The sequence below is a fragment of the Onychostruthus taczanowskii genome, unplaced genomic scaffold (genome assembly GCF_017590055.1).
Source record: "Onychostruthus taczanowskii isolate IOZ18803 unplaced genomic scaffold, ASM1759005v1 scaffold1, whole genome shotgun sequence".
Lineage (NCBI taxonomy): Eukaryota > Metazoa > Chordata > Aves > Passeriformes > Passeridae > Onychostruthus > Onychostruthus taczanowskii.
Window position 1 is genome coordinate 1,820,886 of NW_024496525.1, and position 17,042 is coordinate 1,837,927.

At 42.9% G+C, this 17,042-nt stretch overlaps 1 protein-coding gene across 1 annotated transcript; it reads right to left on the bottom strand.

The window, feature by feature from the left end:
* Positions 1-16,833, bottom strand: SLC39A13 (solute carrier family 39 member 13). Its single transcript, XM_041398176.1, has 10 exons — positions 15,565-16,833; positions 14,069-14,368; positions 13,518-13,631; positions 11,760-11,878; positions 10,358-10,501; positions 5,150-5,239; positions 4,566-4,616; positions 4,197-4,329; positions 3,969-4,068; positions 1-2,517 (listed from the first exon to the last, which is right to left on the bottom strand). Exons 2-10 carry the CDS (start codon positions 14,334-14,336, stop codon positions 2,442-2,444), a joined length of 1,095 nt encoding a protein of 364 aa, XP_041254110.1. The 5' UTR covers positions 14,337-14,368; positions 15,565-16,833; the 3' UTR covers positions 1-2,441.
* Positions 16,834-17,042: the final 209 nt, after the last annotated feature.

Here is a 17,042-nt window from a genome sequence, read left to right on the forward strand (position 1 = left end):
ACATGGAAAACTATTTATTTCATCTCTATTGTCTCCATGCAGAGCAGACCAATACAGATGAAGGGAGAAAATGCATAAGAGCAGCTGAAAAAATAGAGCTAGAAAATACAATTCTCTCTGCATTTCCAAAAGTGACAAATGTGGTGGAGTGATGCTCCATTTCCTCCCAAGGCTCTCAATCCTCAGCCCCAGGGCTGACGCAGTAGAAATCTATTGAAACCCTCCCTCCCACAAGCCCCATGCTCCCTCCTACCAGGGTATCTTCCCAAGAACCACAGACTATCCATGCCTATGACAGCAGCCAAGAAAAACAGCTCAGAAATTCTTTGTTCAGTGTCATCCACTTCACATTCCTGAACGCTGAGTATAAAATCCTGACTATGGTTTTGAGTCTTGGCAAGGCTCAGTGCTGATGCAACAACGCCAACTCATGGGCACTCACCTGGCAATGCCTCAACTTAAATGCCAGCCTTATTTTGGGAAAGACATCTTGAGAAACAGCAGGCACAACTTTCTGTGCAAGCTTGCTTCCTCCAGAGCTCTTTTACAGGGTCTGCTTAGCTGCAGTCCCTGGGCAGAAGGAACCCCCAAAGGTAGAACCAGAGGGTTGGCATACTCCCCCAGTCCCTGCAGGCTAACTAGATTAATCATCCTTCCAGGAAAGCAGGAAATGGATGCTACCTTCAGACCTCATGACAACTGAATGATGGAGAGAGGAGCTGGCACATGAAGGTAATTTTGTAAAGAGGAATAAATAATTTCACTAAGCCTCCCTCCTTGTTGCAGTGAAACTAGTTACTAATGTAAGTCCAGGGAAAGGAAAGCTGAAAAAATTTCAGACAGCAGTTCCTGGGCAGACAGAACTGCAAGCATGAGCTCTCCAGCACTCACTGAAAAGTAGGACAGGAGCTGTCATAAAAAAGAACTGTGTCAACAGTTCAGGAATCTCTTAGGGAAGTAGTGCCTCTCCTGTGGGCAGTATACCTGCCTTGCTGCTCTGACCTAAATCGCCCTCTCAAGGCATGAGTCCTCTTGGTAAGGCCCTGGGCAGACTGGAGAGCTGTACTGTTTCACAAAAGCTGTTAAGACTGAGCCAAGTTGGTGTAAATCACACTGTGGCACCTGTTTTGTGTTCAGTGACTGTTAATTCAATTAGACCTGGTTTTAAATTTTCAAATTGCCAAAGATTTTATCCCAAGCATCACATAACAGAAAACTCCTCTTAAAGCATACTTATTGTCACCCTTTCATATCCCTTTCTCACCTTACTTAAAAATATTTTCAGCAGCAGTTTCAACCTTCCCATCTAAAAGCTGTCAGCATTATTTCTTATTCATTCATCCTCAACAAATGAACTCCACTATGAGATAAGAACCCCAGAAATAGGCTGCCATCTACAGCATGCTCTTAAATAGTCTACACTGAACAGATGAAAAGCAAACCAGGAGTTATCAGTTGCTGACCAGGCTGTAGTGTTCAAGCACCTCTGCCATGACAGTCTAGGGGTGCTGTAGCATGCTGTGCAGGTCTAACATGCTGCACCTCAAGAAAGCTCTGAAACAGGGTGTGGGGCAGATGAATGAATCAGGTCTCATGAGCAGGCTCAGAAGCGTATTCAGCTAATGGGTATGAGGAGAGGGAGCTCAGTCTTAACAGCTACATGGCTTTCCCTCCATGGTAGTTGGCAATTGAAGAAACATTTACTGATCATGTATCAGATAAACAGCTGGGCTGTGCTGGCTACTGGAGTGGTTAGGGCTGAGGCAAGTAATCTCCAAGCTGAGTCATTTAATTGTAGTGACCTACCCTAAAGTGCCTCAAGCTTTTGGCTCAATTTCAATGTAAACAAAATAGACCAAAAGAGCTGGACTGCTGAGGCCAATACTACCTTTAGGAAAAAGTGGTGTCAATGAACAGCTGGAGATCAAGTTGGAAAGGGTCTCTTCCCATCTATCTCATAGCACCATCAACTTCTCATGGCTAGGGGGTTCTGGTTAAAGCTTTGTCATGCCTGTTCTGCCTCCAGCCCTTAAAGTGGTAGGAAAAATCCTTTATCTTCATCAGCTACAGGAATCACTTCTACTGTTTTCACACAAGAGCTTGGGAGGTGCAGTTCCATCAGAATGAACCAAATGAAACATCATTCACTCATAGTGGAGCAGTTGTTCAGTTCGTTTCTGCCCAGTGTATCTTTTGCTCCATAAAAACCAACCAAACAGAAAAGGAACAGAAGCCCTCATGTGTGGAGCTTAGCAGAACAGGGATAGGAGAGCCAGGGAACGAAGTCTTGCACAGCCAGACCTCTCTGTCACCCGCTTCTCATACTAGCAGCCAGATCTGCGCGCACACACGTGGGAAGTAACATTAGTGTTCCTTATTGCTTTGTAAAGCTCAGAGTCACTGTGGTGGCTCTGGGAGGCATCATGAGGTCTGCGCAGAGGTTACTCAGTTGTGAGCGCGAGTAGCACCATGACTGTAATGCCCGTACACAGGAGCAGAATTTGCTGCAGGGAATTCCTGGGAAAGAAACAGCAAAATTAGGAGGAGCCATAAACCAATCCCCACAGGCAGCTGCACAGAGCTCCCCAATGATTTGTTCTTTGCCTTTCCAAATTTACCATGTGGTGAACACAACAGCTGTATGAAGCCACTGACATAGATGAGAAGACCTTCCCAGCACCCCAAGCAAAGGAGTTGTCTATAAACTGGCATGGACTTGTTCCACTCAGCTGCAAGGCCCAACTCCAGGCTTCCAAATCAATGCAAGCTGATTGAGTCATGCAGTTGTTCAGGTACATATTCATGTCCTTTCACTCACGAGGAAACCAGCACTTATGCAGCATGTGCACAGACACTTCAGGGACCTCATCCAGCTAATAACTACAGTTACAGAAAAAAAAAACCCAACAAATTTGGCCATTCTTTTAGCACTGTCTCAGGTTTATGTTGGATTGAAGTGACTGTGTGCCTCCCACTTCTGCAAATTCTGCCAACAACCTCTGCCAACACAAGAGGTTACCAACCCAAATTAACATTTCTCCACAGAGTTCCTACCTCCTCAGAAAGAACTGTGGAGCTGTTTTTTTGAGCACTGTTTCAGTCAAAATTAACTAGGTGAACCAAGGCATCTTATTTAAACGACTGAAGTTACTTGTCTTATTACAACTGAAATAGGAGGGAACATTCAGGAGCACCTCTGGCAGCAGATCTGAGAGCAACAGCTGGATTTGGACCTGCTACAGCCTTAATCAGACTTTAAGAAACTAAAACAATACATGAGGGAAACACAAATACATTGGCATATATATACCAGTGCAGAAGAGATGTCTGAGGTGGAATACCAGCAGAGACTATGAAATGCTGAGTGATAAAGAGAAGAAAACTATTATTTTTCAACTCACACAGCAACACAGTGATACCTAATAAAAAAATCAATATGCAAGAGTGTAAAAACCAAATAATAAGAAGCATCACTAAACACAGTAGAGTCCAACTCTGCAAACTGCTGCCAAAAGGAGGTTGCAGAGGGGTGACTTAATGGACAGGGTCAGAAAGGGATGAGAGAAGCATGGAAGGATAGGTTCACATGTGGTTATCAGACATGCACACCTTTGTGGGGCCCTGGTTCAGACAGTCCCTACACCAATATGTACTGGAAGCTGAAAACACAGACTGGGCAGTGGTGTCCTTACTGGACATGCTTCCCAGGAACTTGCTCTAGCTGGCCCTGCTGCATACTGTGCCAGCACAGTCTCTGGGACTCACCCAGGCGAAAGCTTTCATGTTACAGAGGGTCTTTGTAGTCCCACAAATGCAATAGATAGCAAGCGGTGTATTTTGATTCCAGCCTTGTCCATAGGATTTGGAAAGCTGGCATTCACACACTTGCAGAAGAGGCACAGGGAAGGGTTATATTCCTGCTCCCTGGCAGCACAAATTGCTGCAGAGGAACAGGAGGGAGCACTTACCAAGGATTCTTTTCCTCCAGGAGATCAGGCACAACATTTACCAAGGCAATGTACAGAAATCCTCCAGAAGTGAAAGGGAGGATCCAAGCTACTGTTTCTCCTGCACAAACACAGAAAGTTATTACTGAGACAGAGCCATGGGACACAACACAGAAGGGAAAGAAGATGCAGAAGGATGACAAGCACTGCCTCCTCCCCCATTTCTACAGAGGTCCCAGGGAACCTTACCTGCTCCTTTTGGTGACTGAGCACATATTGCAAAGCAGGCTCCTAGAATTCCCCCCAGAGCTGTGGAAAGCTGCATCTTGGCTGCACTCCAGCGGTCAAAGCCAGCCCGAAGTAGGATTGCGAAGTCTCCAACCTAAGAAAACCAAGAGCTGACAGTTAATGAACTTGAATACCAAATTCTCAGTCACAAAGGTCATTCACAACAAGGCCAGTGCTTCAAGACTGTTCCTGGTTTTCAATGTTGTCAGTTTCCCCAGAGGGAGCAGCCTTTAAGGAGACAAGAAGATGTTAACCAGACCCAGACCTCCTCCTAGTAGATGAAGCACATTGAAACCCCCCTCACAATGGCAGGATACAAAGCCCTCTCACCTCGTGTGGGATTTCATGCAGGAGAATGGCCATTGTGGTTAGGAACCCAACCTGCAGCAAAGAGAAAGCAATTAGGAAACAATTCCAGTATTCTTGGATGAATCTCATCAGGTCCCAAACACCTACAGTGATCAAGCTGGAGCAGCAGATACCACATCAGTGCAGGGTTGACTGGGAGTTTGTAATTCTCACAGTCATGGTGCTCCAGCTCAGGGCAATGGGGACCCCATAGCCCATCATCAGTGTGGAAGACAAAAGCAAAAATACAATAAACATCTCTGCCTTGTCTATGTCCCAGTTTCTGAGGTGACCATCCTCATCATGTTATTTCTGGACTGCCTTTTGAGTAGATGAGCTAATCCATCCCCTAATGCCAGTACAAATGACTAATGTGTCCCAAATTCAAAGAAGCTCTGCATCAGAGGATCAGGATAGGGCTTGAGTTTTACTGTAGTCTGCATTTTCTCAGAAAATTCCAGCAAAGAGGAAGAAACTCCTTGCATTTTTTGGCTGTTTTGCATATTGTATCATACTTGAGACAAGGCCTCTTCACTTCAGTATACAGCTGGGGACAGAAATCTTACCTTTCTGCTAACCAGGAAGCTGGCTGCTACTGCCAGGCCATGTGTGAAGTTATCAATGGTGTTGGCCAGCAGATTGAGGTATCCACTAATCTACAAAGAGAAAAGAAGAGCCCCTGATAAAGGAAGAGACGCAACAAGATAAAAAAGCACATGGCTTAGACATGGGTTATGCAGTCACAATCAGATGGGAAAGGACAGAGCACAATGCTTCTGCTGAAAATCCTAAACTACGTCAGTGCTTGAGTAAAAATTAAATTAATTTTTGGTTTTAGAGTAAACTAAGTTTTAGGGTAGGCAAGTATTGTCTGAGATTAGAATAATTACTGTATGCAAATTATGAAGAGCTCTAGAAAAAGAAAAAAAAAAAGAAAGCCAGAAAGCAAGAATATATTTAATTCTAAGTCAAACCAATTTTAGGTAACACTGACTAATTTACAGAGGTGACTGGCTTCAAATATGACTTGATCTTGTTTTCAAGTCATGCACTTTAATATCCAACTGTTAAATATCTCCTCTTCAAGAGCTGGCAAGAACAATGCAACAGAACAAATGCTGCTGGAATTGCTTTCTATAACTAAATAAATCTTCAAACATTGTACCAAAAAAGTTCGTGCTTGTGGGTTTGCTTTCCCTTAACAAAGAATCGAAAGAGAAGATAGTGATGACAGTCACCAAAAAACCACCTACTAGAAGGCTGGATAGCATGTATCAGCATTTGCATATAAACACATTTCTTAAAATTATCAGCATAAAGCAGCTGTCTTCCTCACAAGTCCATCTCCAAGTTAAAATTCCCTATCATTCTAACTAGGGTCATCTCCTGACAAAATGTGAGTATTTGACCTAAAGTAATTTACAAGGGCACCACCCCAGCTCTTTAGCTCACAGGTTTTTGGGGTTTTTTCCATCATATTTAACAAAAACTACTTCACGTTGGTCCTGAGATACTGCAGTTCACTATACGGGACTTCAGTTTAAATTATTATCAAACCAGGAGTTAGCCCATACATCAGGCTGTCTCTAGAGTGCAAGAACTCCAGATACAGGGCAGTATCCAGTGAGTGGAGACACTGCCTGGACACTGTGAAACTCTTACTTCACCACAGCACCAGATGCCAGCGTTCAGCTGGACAACCACAAGTGCTGATGCACTTCATTAGCTCATTCTGGTCTTGTGCTCTTCCCTGTTTCTATCAACTCTGCCTGGGGCATCTTGCTGCCATTTGTATGCCACAGCTCAGGAATGTTCTGTCAAATCTCTCCAAAGCACCACCCTCCCGCAGGGCACTTTTACTGCACTGTCTTGGGGCACCTTTGTAGCCTCTATATTTTTTAAAGTGCAGTGATGATTACATATGAAAATTAAGAATTAAGCAAAGCCTACCCCACTTTTAAGTAATAAGCTAAGTAACATCCCCACAATGAATGCAAAAGAACATCCCTGCATGTTTTTATAAGAAAGGAAACCCAAATAAATGCATGCAGGCAGACACAAAAATGCAACAGTTTTACTTCTCATTCTTCATACGCTCATTCCTAGACAGTCAAATATGACTAAAATTCTCCTTTTCATGTTGTTTTTTTACGTGATGGCGTTTCCCCCACAGGATTATAATAATTATTCACAGAAGTTTTACACAAAAATGCTTTCCCATACTACAGTATAGAGAAAAAATAGGCTTCATGATTAAAACATTATGACTTTTTGTTGTCAGTGGCTTGGGCAAAAGCTGTCACTGAAAGAAGCAAAGCTTTGGAGTGCTCAGAAATAAATTGGGTTGATTTGACAGTTATGAGCCTCTGACATTTACATTCTGCGAATCCCTAATAGGATGTTCTCGTTGCTCATAAAGAGCACAGCCAGATGAAGTGTTTACTTTCATGCTTCAGAATTAATGTCACTGTGTAATAAAAAATACTTCCACAAATCAACCAGGACCCCATGTGCCACAGGGAGAAAGAAAGAAAAAGCAAGGCAAAAGTAGCGCACACAATGTTTTTACCTGTTGAGGGAATAAAGGCTGCAATGAGGGACAGAACAGATCTAAGGCTGCATGCAAAGGAAACCTCCCATCTGCCATTTTCAAGCTAGGACAAATTTTCTAGCAGCAGCTAAAAAGCAGAAGTTCTAATATATATATATGTGGACAACAGTAAACTCACTACAACTTACTAATAATAAAGTCCTGAAGGGTGACTTTGTTCATTTAAACAGTATCTTTCCCATTTTCTTTGCTGAAAAAATGGGGGTTTCTGAGTGAATAGAAGAACCAAAAAAATCTGTCACACCATGGATTTCACTCCTTCCTTCACGAGTACCTGCTCTGTTCACTCCCAGCAACACCCTGCACTTCCCTGCACACACAGCACGGCACCCTGTCCCCAGCTGCAGCCAGGCGCATCGGCCGGGCAGCACGCGGCACCCCAGCTCCAGCTGTGGCTTTCAACAGGGCATCCCTCTGCCTTCCCCCTCTACTGTCATGCTGATTTTTATGGAACTTGCAGAAATCTGATCACCCTCAAGACTCCTATCCTCTCTTGAACTCAAGGAAAATTAATTATGGGTTCAAAAGTTATTGAAAATTAAGGGCAGAACAGATGGACAGACAGATGGAATGACTGCTTATGTTGTTGCCTAAGGAAACAGGCTAACAACGCAGGAGTATCTCGGTAGGTTTGATAATTTCTACCCTACCAGGAAAACTATTAAAATATTCAGATTAAAAGACCAGAAGGCAAAAAGTTAAAACTACACCCATTAAGTCTTATGTTTCTAATTCATGCATATCAACAGCTATCTGTAAAATTGAACAGATGTGTTAGGGTTTTAAAGTTAGAAGGTTGCCTACACCTTCCAAGTAACACAACTGAAAGAACTTAATTTAATTTGTGCATATATTTCATTGTTTCTTAAGCTATCATGTACTCTGTAGAGAGCAGCTTAAAGCACAGCTTACAGCTCACAAATGACAAAAAGTTAGCCCACTGGCAAGTTACCCTCAGTTAGAGAGTTGTCTCTAAGTTCTAGACTACTACTGTTTGCTATAGCTGTAACCATCCAAATTTAGTCATTCCTCTATGGGTATTTGTATACTCTAAGCCACCCTTGATCTGCCATGACTACAGAGCTAAACTAAAGAAAGCCACTTGTCATGTACTGCAAACTTAAAATATTATTTCATCTCTTTCTGGGCTCCTTTACAAATTATTAGCAGTATTTTGGAGATTTGGAATAGCACTACTGGAAAAAGCCAGATAGCTGTTTCACTACTGCTATACAGAAAGAGGAACTCTCACCTCTCCTCTTACATATGATTTCCTACTCACCCATCCTCCTGGCTGTAGCACCATGAGGGAAGAATGTGTTCAGACAATTTCCTACTGTAATCCTCATGTGTTTTTCCAAGGCACTGACTAAATAGAAACTATCCCTATCATGTAAATATGATCTGAGGTCCCTCTTAATCTATTCCTTGTAATTGGATGTATCAAAACCTATTAAAAATTCAGCACATTTTTCTGATGAAGTTACTCAGTTTAGCTGCTATCACTGACTTCATGCAGTCACAATGTGCCATTTATGTAACGCAGTACCTGCAAATCTGAAGATATACTGTTTTTATAAATAATAACTTAGAAAAATCATAACCCAAACAGATTTTAGGGGGGCTGCATTAAACCAGTCCCTTTTGATAACACAGAATAACAGATTTTTAATACAGCTAATATTAGCAAAGTTGATTAGAATGGGGGACAAAGTTATGTTTTATATACATGTCATGACCTTTATTAAACAATTTTATGCCTGAATAAGAGGCAGGAAGAATGTCTGGTTGATAAGAATTTATCTTACATAAAATCATATCAATTAGCATTAATTACATTATTATTTTTTATATTGGAACCATGCCCTGAGCAATTGTATCACCTATCTGTGTTTCATTTCTACTTGAAAACAGTAGTCTATAGTTCCTTATATAAACCCTTCTAAAATTAGGGCATAATGTTTCATAACCCAGTAATATTGGTATCTTCACTACCACCACCTCTAGGAACATCCACATGGCACCCTGCACTTTGTGCAGTGTTATGTGCAAATTACATGAATGTGACAGATGTCAAAAATACTCAGTGACCTCAGCATAACTTTCATGTTCTGTAGGAAGAGCTATAAAGTTACAGCAAAACAGATTTAAAATAGAAAGACTGAAGAGCCTCTGCCTGACCACAGAGTTCATGCAAGCACACTTTCTGCCCATAGTTACTCTCGTACAATCTTGCACATTTTTATGGGATTTCCAACTCACATTGCAGGTCCTCCTTCACCAAAGCGGTTGTTTACTCTCTCTCTTGTGATGTTCACCCAGAAAGGGTTTTCCACAGTACAAAGATAGTAACATGGAACAGGAAGCAAAGCCAATGTGGAGGTTATCCGCTTCCCCATGGTGCAGGACTCTTCCTCCCCCTCCAGTCCTATGAGCCTGCTGATCTCCCTTACCCCAGCACTACAGGCTGCCTGTCTGCATGCCAAGCTGATTCAAGAAGTTAAGTTAGGAGAGAAATAGACCGGGGGGTGGGAGGTGGGTGTGTGGGTGTAGACAAGCAAATTCTTTGCCTGTTTAGCTCCCTGAATAGGCTCACTGTGAGGTCAGATGAGATCCAGTGCAAAGGAAGCGATGGGAAATACAGGTTTGGAGACAGAAGTGGACAAGAAGTCCTTTTTGGCAGCAGGTAAACTGAAAATCTGAGAAACGGAACTTTTAAATTCTACACTAGTAGCTTCAACACACTTCCTAAAGGTGTCAAAACACTTCCAAAAGGTGCCTTAAAAGGAAAAGTGCAGCTCAGAATCAGTACAATGCAGGCAGTAGAGAACAGAGAAATCATGGTGCAAAAAATTAAGTAAATAAAGACATATTGACTATAAAATATAGAGTAACAAAACATGAAATTCTGTGTTTTGGTACCAGAATTCAGCCAACACACACATCATCACACTTGTGTCTTTATAATATTGACTCTTCCTCTTCCACATAAGCTGCAGTGTAGATTTTCTCCAAGTCTGCTATATCTTCCCTGGTGTGACCAGGACACACTTTGACAGAGCAAAATTAAGCACAACTCAAACACTGAGCTCCTCACTCAAGCACAGTCTTTCCACAGACAATTCCTGACTAAAAAGTGAAGGTGAGTTTGTGGGCCTCTTACCTTGATTCTGTTGTTTTTTGGACCAGACTGGAGAGAGGAGCCATTACACTGAGCTCGTGCTCTTTGGGACTGAGAGGACCCCTTGGGCAGCGGGCAGCCACTTCCATTGGGAATCTTTCCAGACGATGCTTTGGAATCACAGTCCTAAATTAGGTGAAACAAACTTGTCACTGATTTTTTTTTCAGTGATGAATGAGCATGAATCAGGATCAGAAATTCAACCTTCACCCTTAATCCTTTTGTCCTTACAATGTGACTCAGCAGCTTTGACACCCCAGTTTAATAACAACTGCCAAAAATGAGACAGATTCAGAGAGCATTGTGACATCTGCCCTGAAAGACAAGAGCTAAGACCTCCCAATCCTCAAGAGAAATAGAAAGGGGAGGAACTGGAGCCACAGCCCCTTGCCATGAGTAAAGTTCCACCAGAAAGATAAGGGACTGAGCCTGCACCTCCTGATAGAGCTACCACCCAGACAAATACACTCTATCTGGGCAGGAGATGGGGAAAAGAGTCTTGCTCTCTCCAGTGCATCAGAACAGCCAAGTCTACAGAATTATTCTATAGCTGGGATCATCACCTTCCAAACAACAAGATATTTACCCAGGATTTCAGCCTCTCTCTAAATGAGAAGATGAAGTCCCTTTCGGGCATTAAAGTCTCACATTGAGTCAAAGTTAACACCTAATTGCTCATACGTAGTGCCTGACCTGCAGTTTCACCTCTCAAAAGTTATGGCACAGCAAGGACTCAACAGTCTAAAGGAGCTGCAACTAGGAGTTGTGCAGATCTCTGAAGACTAGGTGCTCTCCTCTGTCTTGGAATTACCTTCTGCTACCTCATCTACTTCTCCCCTTTGCAGCTGGGTGACTCCTTTGAACTTAGGATTACCTGGCCAGTCATAAATCCCTTCTACCACACAAAGTCACCCAAACAACATCTGGTTCAGGACATAACCAAGAAGAAACATCTTCAAGAAGGCTAGCCTTTATCCTGACTGAGGACCCAGAAAGGGAATGAGCCACCATGGGTCTGTGGAACATGCATCAGCAAGCTGTCACCCCTCAAAGCTTACTTGAGCAAAAGTCTGATTTGCAGAGTGCTCCAGCTCCCAGCCCCCACAGAACAGGAGCTCTCTTTTACACTTACCACATAAAGAACAAAACCAAACCAGAAGTGAGAAATCTCAGTTAAAACCACAAAACAAAAGCCTGAAGATGAAACCTACTCCTACAAAACAGTGGCAAAGAAGTGGCAAAAAACTCCCAAAGGGCGATGACAAGGTACTCACAGCTACAGGATAATTTCCTGACACTGTCAGATAGGGCAGATGAGCTATGTAGTACAGAGCTTCAAATATAAGAGTACTTCCCCCCCACCCCGCTCAGGCTACCAACTTACCACACCAGGATACTCCTCCTCTTTCTCTAGGAAGATCTTCTCTAGCACCAGGAAGGTCAGGAAACCAATGATCACCCAGAGACCCAGAAGCTTCTGCTGCTGAAAGCTCTGCCCTTCTCCTGAAGGACAAAAGAGAAATCTTCATGTCTCTATTAAATACATAGTTTTTCACACAGTTCCAAGAAAAAAAAAAAAAAAGACAGCGGAAAATCTCCCTGCAAGGTAGGAGGGGTAAATACATCTCAAAACAGATTAGTTTAACTTGCCCATTCTTGATTTAACAGATATCATCACCTCAAGACACTCAGAGTGAGAGCTACCATCCCTTTCTCCACATCAGCTCAATCCCAAATATTTCCTGACAACACTGGGAATTTCCCTGAGCTCCAGAGGCAAGTGAATATTACATCAACAGAAATACAGCAGCTGTACCTACTGAGCAGCAAGCCCTGACATGAAATGTGCCATTAGTGGAGTTACAAACTCACCTTCCCCTTTCTGCCACACCTCAGCAAGTTATTAAGCCCAAAGCTATAAACTTTCTTTTCAATTACAGCCGAGCTTTTGAGATAATAATCCATTCAGCCTCACTGCCAGAAATGGAAACTGCATTGCAATGGAAGAACAGAACGACTCTGTATCAAGACTTACATGGGTCAAGGAAACCTTTACACTTCAGGACAGTCTGGCAGAAGCAAACAAGCTTGAGCAGAAAGACAGAGTAATTTGGGAACCACTGTAGAAAGGGTGAAAAAAAGTACAGGAGGTTTTGCTGACAGTGCTAGAGCTGTAATAAAGAAGAGGACTAAAGGCCTGGCAGATTTGAAATCCCAGGACATAGGTGCAAAAAAGTCTGGGAAACCCAGGGCATCATCTTCCCTCTCTTGCATTTTCAGCAGGAAAATGACTTCTTGGTTTCTCAACAGGTGGGATGCAGCAGCACCTGCCTTCTGTGATATCAGTTTGCTGAAGCAGATAGATACAAACATTATAGGTTTCAGCAACCCTGGCTATTTGAGGGATGAAGGAGCTACACTGATATCAAAAGGTCTATACCAATTCAGTGTTTAGTTTGCTGGCAAACACAAGTTTCTGTCACCCCCATTTCCTTTTTCTTCCCCTGCCCCACCCCCCAATCTTAATTGTGGCTCTATACACAACGTTCCATGATTTCTCACGAAGCAAAGACTGCCAACACGTGAGCTCCCATAAATCAAAGCATCCAACAGAGGGGCCCCAGTTAGTGCCAAGAAAGAGATTTTAGGAGTAACACTATTACAGGGACAGATTTGTAAAAAAGGTGAACCTGATCCCCAACTAAGACAGTGAACATGTCCATGTACCAGACCAGATACACAACCATAACCTCCCTTCAGCTTAAGGAAGCATTCCCTTGCCTTACAGAAGGAACAAAGGAAAATCAACAGAGTTACAGGAGTCAAAGGCACAAAGGGAAAGTCAATAAACAAGAAAACCATTCCAAGTTACTAAACATAAAGAAACCATGGCAAATTGAGTAAGCCTCTAATTTCAAAGTCTTTGGAGGATTGTGGAGTACAAAGATGAAGCATTACGTGTGTGTTTTTTTATTCTCACATCCCTCCCTAGGCATTTGCTTTTACATATTACTTGGAAAAGGATACCAGCCTAGACCAGTTTTTGGGCTGACCCAGACTGGCTGGTCTTGGGCTTTCAAGGAGGAACAGACTCAAAACAGGCACAGCACAAGCTGCTTCCAGGCACATAAGGCTCTCATACCTGTTGTTGCACTGCACGTGTAGGCCCAGGCTTCAGGAAGCAGGTGGAGAAACACATTTCCCAGTAGTCCACCAATTGCAAAACTCAACAACTGCTTCAAACGCTGTGACCCAGCTAAAAAGAGAAAAAGAAGAAACAAGAAGAAAAAAACCTGATCACTACTCAGCCAGGAACCAAGGCATCTCCAGATGAGATTTTGCACGAAGAAATCCAAACTGGAAGCATCTGCAAGCTTTCGAAGGAGAGAGCACAACCAAATGGAGTGCAAGAAAAAGCCCTGACAGCACTTGGCTGAGACAGTAGTGTGTGAACTGTCCTGAACCAAGCAGGGTGAAAAACAGTACTCTTTGTACAAGCTCCATCCAGGGTTTACATTTGTCTAAGGACTCCCTTTCAAATTCACAGATTCATTAAATTCATTAAAGGACCAAAAAACAGACTTTCTATCTTGGAGAACAACATTTCTGTGACAAGGTCCTGTTCACCACTGTGCTGTTGTCACATCCCAGGATATTGGGCTTCAGAAAGGCCAATGCAGTTGGCAGACTCACCTTCAGAGCGCAGCGCAGCTCCTGTCTCAAGGGGGATCACCAGCAACGGGAAGACCCCGCTCAGCCCCACCATGAAGGAACCGATGAGGGAACAGATCCAAGCATCCAGCCGCTCGCTGCTGAACAGGTGTCCCCAAGAGTCTGCCTCCTTGTCACACAGAGAACCAGAACTGGCAGCAGCATGACTCCTCGGGAGCTGCTGAGCTTCACAGGCCGCAATCAGCAACAAGGAGAGTGTCCCATCAAGCAGGAGTTTTTGTTTTGTCATTGCTAAGTGGTCTCAGCCGGGCTGGCCAATCTCTGAAAAGATAAGGGGAAAGAAGTCCTGAAAACATGTTCAACCCTCTGTTCCACCATCCCAGAGGAAAAGCCTTGGCCACACCAAGCCCTCCCTTCAGTGTAAATACCCATGAGGGTATGAATACCCATGAGGAACACCTAAAACTCTTCTGGATTTCCACACAGCACTAAAGGGCAGAGGGGCTGTTTATCAATAGGTGCAGCAAACTGAGACATCTTGCGAAAGCATCAGGCTTTCACTATTTCCCTTCAGATGGGCTGGACAAGGACACCAAGTATCCTTGTTCTTGCCCTTCAGTGTCCCAAGTCTTTAGCAAAAGATATTGACCAGAGATGCTACCCAGGTAAGTCTTCTGTTTGGCATGGAGCAGCACCCCTGTAACAAATTAGGATGCAAGACAGGCAACATACCAGAGGTCTGTAAACTCATGAGTGGTGAAAAGATGGGGAACAGGATAGATTATTCACCATCTCATCAGACACAAATGCTGACACCATCCACATGGAGCCAGCGAGGATCAGCTTCAAAACAAACAAATATGACCCTTCATCAGCAGGTAACTGGGGTGATAGTGCTTCTCCAAAAATGCCGAAAAATTTTACATGCACTCATCTAAAGACAGGACAAGTACTAGAAAGACAAATCTATTGATTGTTAATGGTTAAACAGCTCACATTAGACAGAGGAAATTCCCTGATATGAGAGAAGCTGGAAAATGGAAGTGTACTTGAAAAGTACCGTATCTACTTGTCCTGTTTTCATCCTTTTGTAGAAGGATACTGGACTAGATGGTCTATTAGTCAAAATCAGCACAGCTGTTAGTAAGAGCTCTGCAATCACAAGAAAACTGGAGAAGAGGGCATGTTAGAAGAGAAAAAGATAATTACAGTCATTAACAAAGAGGGAAAGAAAGCAAATTATGTAAAGGCTGAAGTACAAATGTTCCTTCAATCTCCAGAAGAAAAAGTGAAATGTGACAAGCAAAAATAATTTAGAAATGGAAGGAGAGGGTGGGTTAGAAAAAGACAGACCTAACAAATGTTCACAAAACAGCTCTTGAGAGGTAATAACAGCATTCACCAGAAAGCATGTAAGAAACCAGTCTAATCTCTGAAGCATCAGTGACCATCTTTGAAAATTTACAGGAGTATGGGCAGGCCACAAGAAGGCTGGAGAAGCATCATGCCTCACCTACCTTTATAAAAGGAAAAAAAAAGGCGGGAGAAGTTACACACCAGTAACTTCAATCCTCTGAAGGACTCCTGATTAAATTAAATGATCAGTTGGTAGTTACCTATAAGATAAGAAATTGATAAAGATATCAAAGCATTAAGTAACAGCCAGACAGAAAGGGACCTGAAACTCTCAAGACAAAATTCAGGATGTTGGAGCCAATCTAAGGCTGTGGATGAAAAGGGCAGTGTTGCCCCTTGTCCCCCCTCTCCTTCATGAAGCATCGCCTCTCCATGCTCATGCCAGACTCCACAGTGAGCGGTATCAGAACAAATGAGCAGGAAAAACTGCTTTTTTAAATTCATGGCCCTTTGCCAATTTCAGGCCCTGAACAAAAACACTGCAGGAGGAAGCCAAGCTGCAATCAAAAGCAATCAAAAAGAAATTAAGGGACAGGGTCCCATGGCATCTCCGAAGGAGAACACCAATCTCCAAGCACAGTGACCATCAGAAGCAGGGATGCAAGAAGGAATCAGTGAAGACACTGGCTTGGCTAGTTGAGCTAGGACCACTAAAGCCATCACTTTTCTCTTACAACAGAAAAACTAAAATCCCTCAACACAGCAAGTTCAAACCAGCTCAAGATTTTGGGGCATCTTATTGCAGTGTTTTGATCTGGCTGCAGGAACCCCACACCTACCTACAACCTACTATCAAATCTCAGTAAAGATCAGTACAAAACAGTACACTAAGGGCAGGGGTGGCAGGTGTGAAATCAAATGGAAATGACACAACAGTAATTCCAACATGCCACAAAGAAAAAGCACATTGATTGAGAAATTAATTCCAAGCCAGCAGGCTTGTGTTGCTACAAAAAGGGTAAAAGTCAGCCTGGGACACAGCAGTAGTCAGGTGAGTCTTTAGCCAACAGACCACATCCAGCCCCACATATTCATCCTCATAAAACACACACAAAAATCTGAGACACTGCAGTGGAAAGAAACAAAAATCAGAGTGCAGAGAGCAGGACCTGGAAAAACAACCAAAGGACCTGAGTGTGTTTAGTCTTAAAAAGATAACACCAAAGGAACAGAGCAGTCTGCATACATTAAGAGTCACAAGAAAGGGGGAAAGTACTCTTCTTCCACATCAGTTCAAATGGTAAACAAGATTTAGCCTGAATATGAATAAATAAATATATATAGTGTCAAAGTGGGGATATACTGAAACAGGTTATACAGGATGCAGAATCTCCAGCACTACTTTTTGTTGGATTTTTTTTTTGTTTTGTTTGGCTTTTTTATTTTAATTTTGAGAAAAAGAAACAGCTGATGCAGATACCATTTCATTTGCAAGATTAAATCCCTTCTTTGAAGTCCTTCAGGCCTACACCCCTTCCAACCCTGCAGTGAGCCTGATGGATGTCCTCATCCTTTATGATTGGATTAGACCTATAAAATGACTGAGAACTTTGTGAGGAACACACCAAAAATAAGTTGT

What these genes read in the sequence shown, in the direction of transcription:
- SLC39A13 (XM_041398176.1), bottom strand. Translation starts at nt 14,336, where the DNA reads ATGACAAAACAAAAACTCCTGCTTGATGGGACACTCTCCTTGTTGCTG. An exon ending in CACGTGCAGTGCAACAACAG is followed by an intron (nt 11,879 to 13,517) that starts GTATGAGAGCCT and finishes TTTGTCCTTCAG; the next exon opens with GAGAAGGGCAGAGCTTTCAG. An exon ending in TGCATGAAATCCCACACGAG is followed by an intron (nt 4,330 to 4,565) that starts GTGAGAGGGCTT and finishes TGGTTTTCTTAG; the next exon opens with GTTGGAGACTTCGCAATCCT.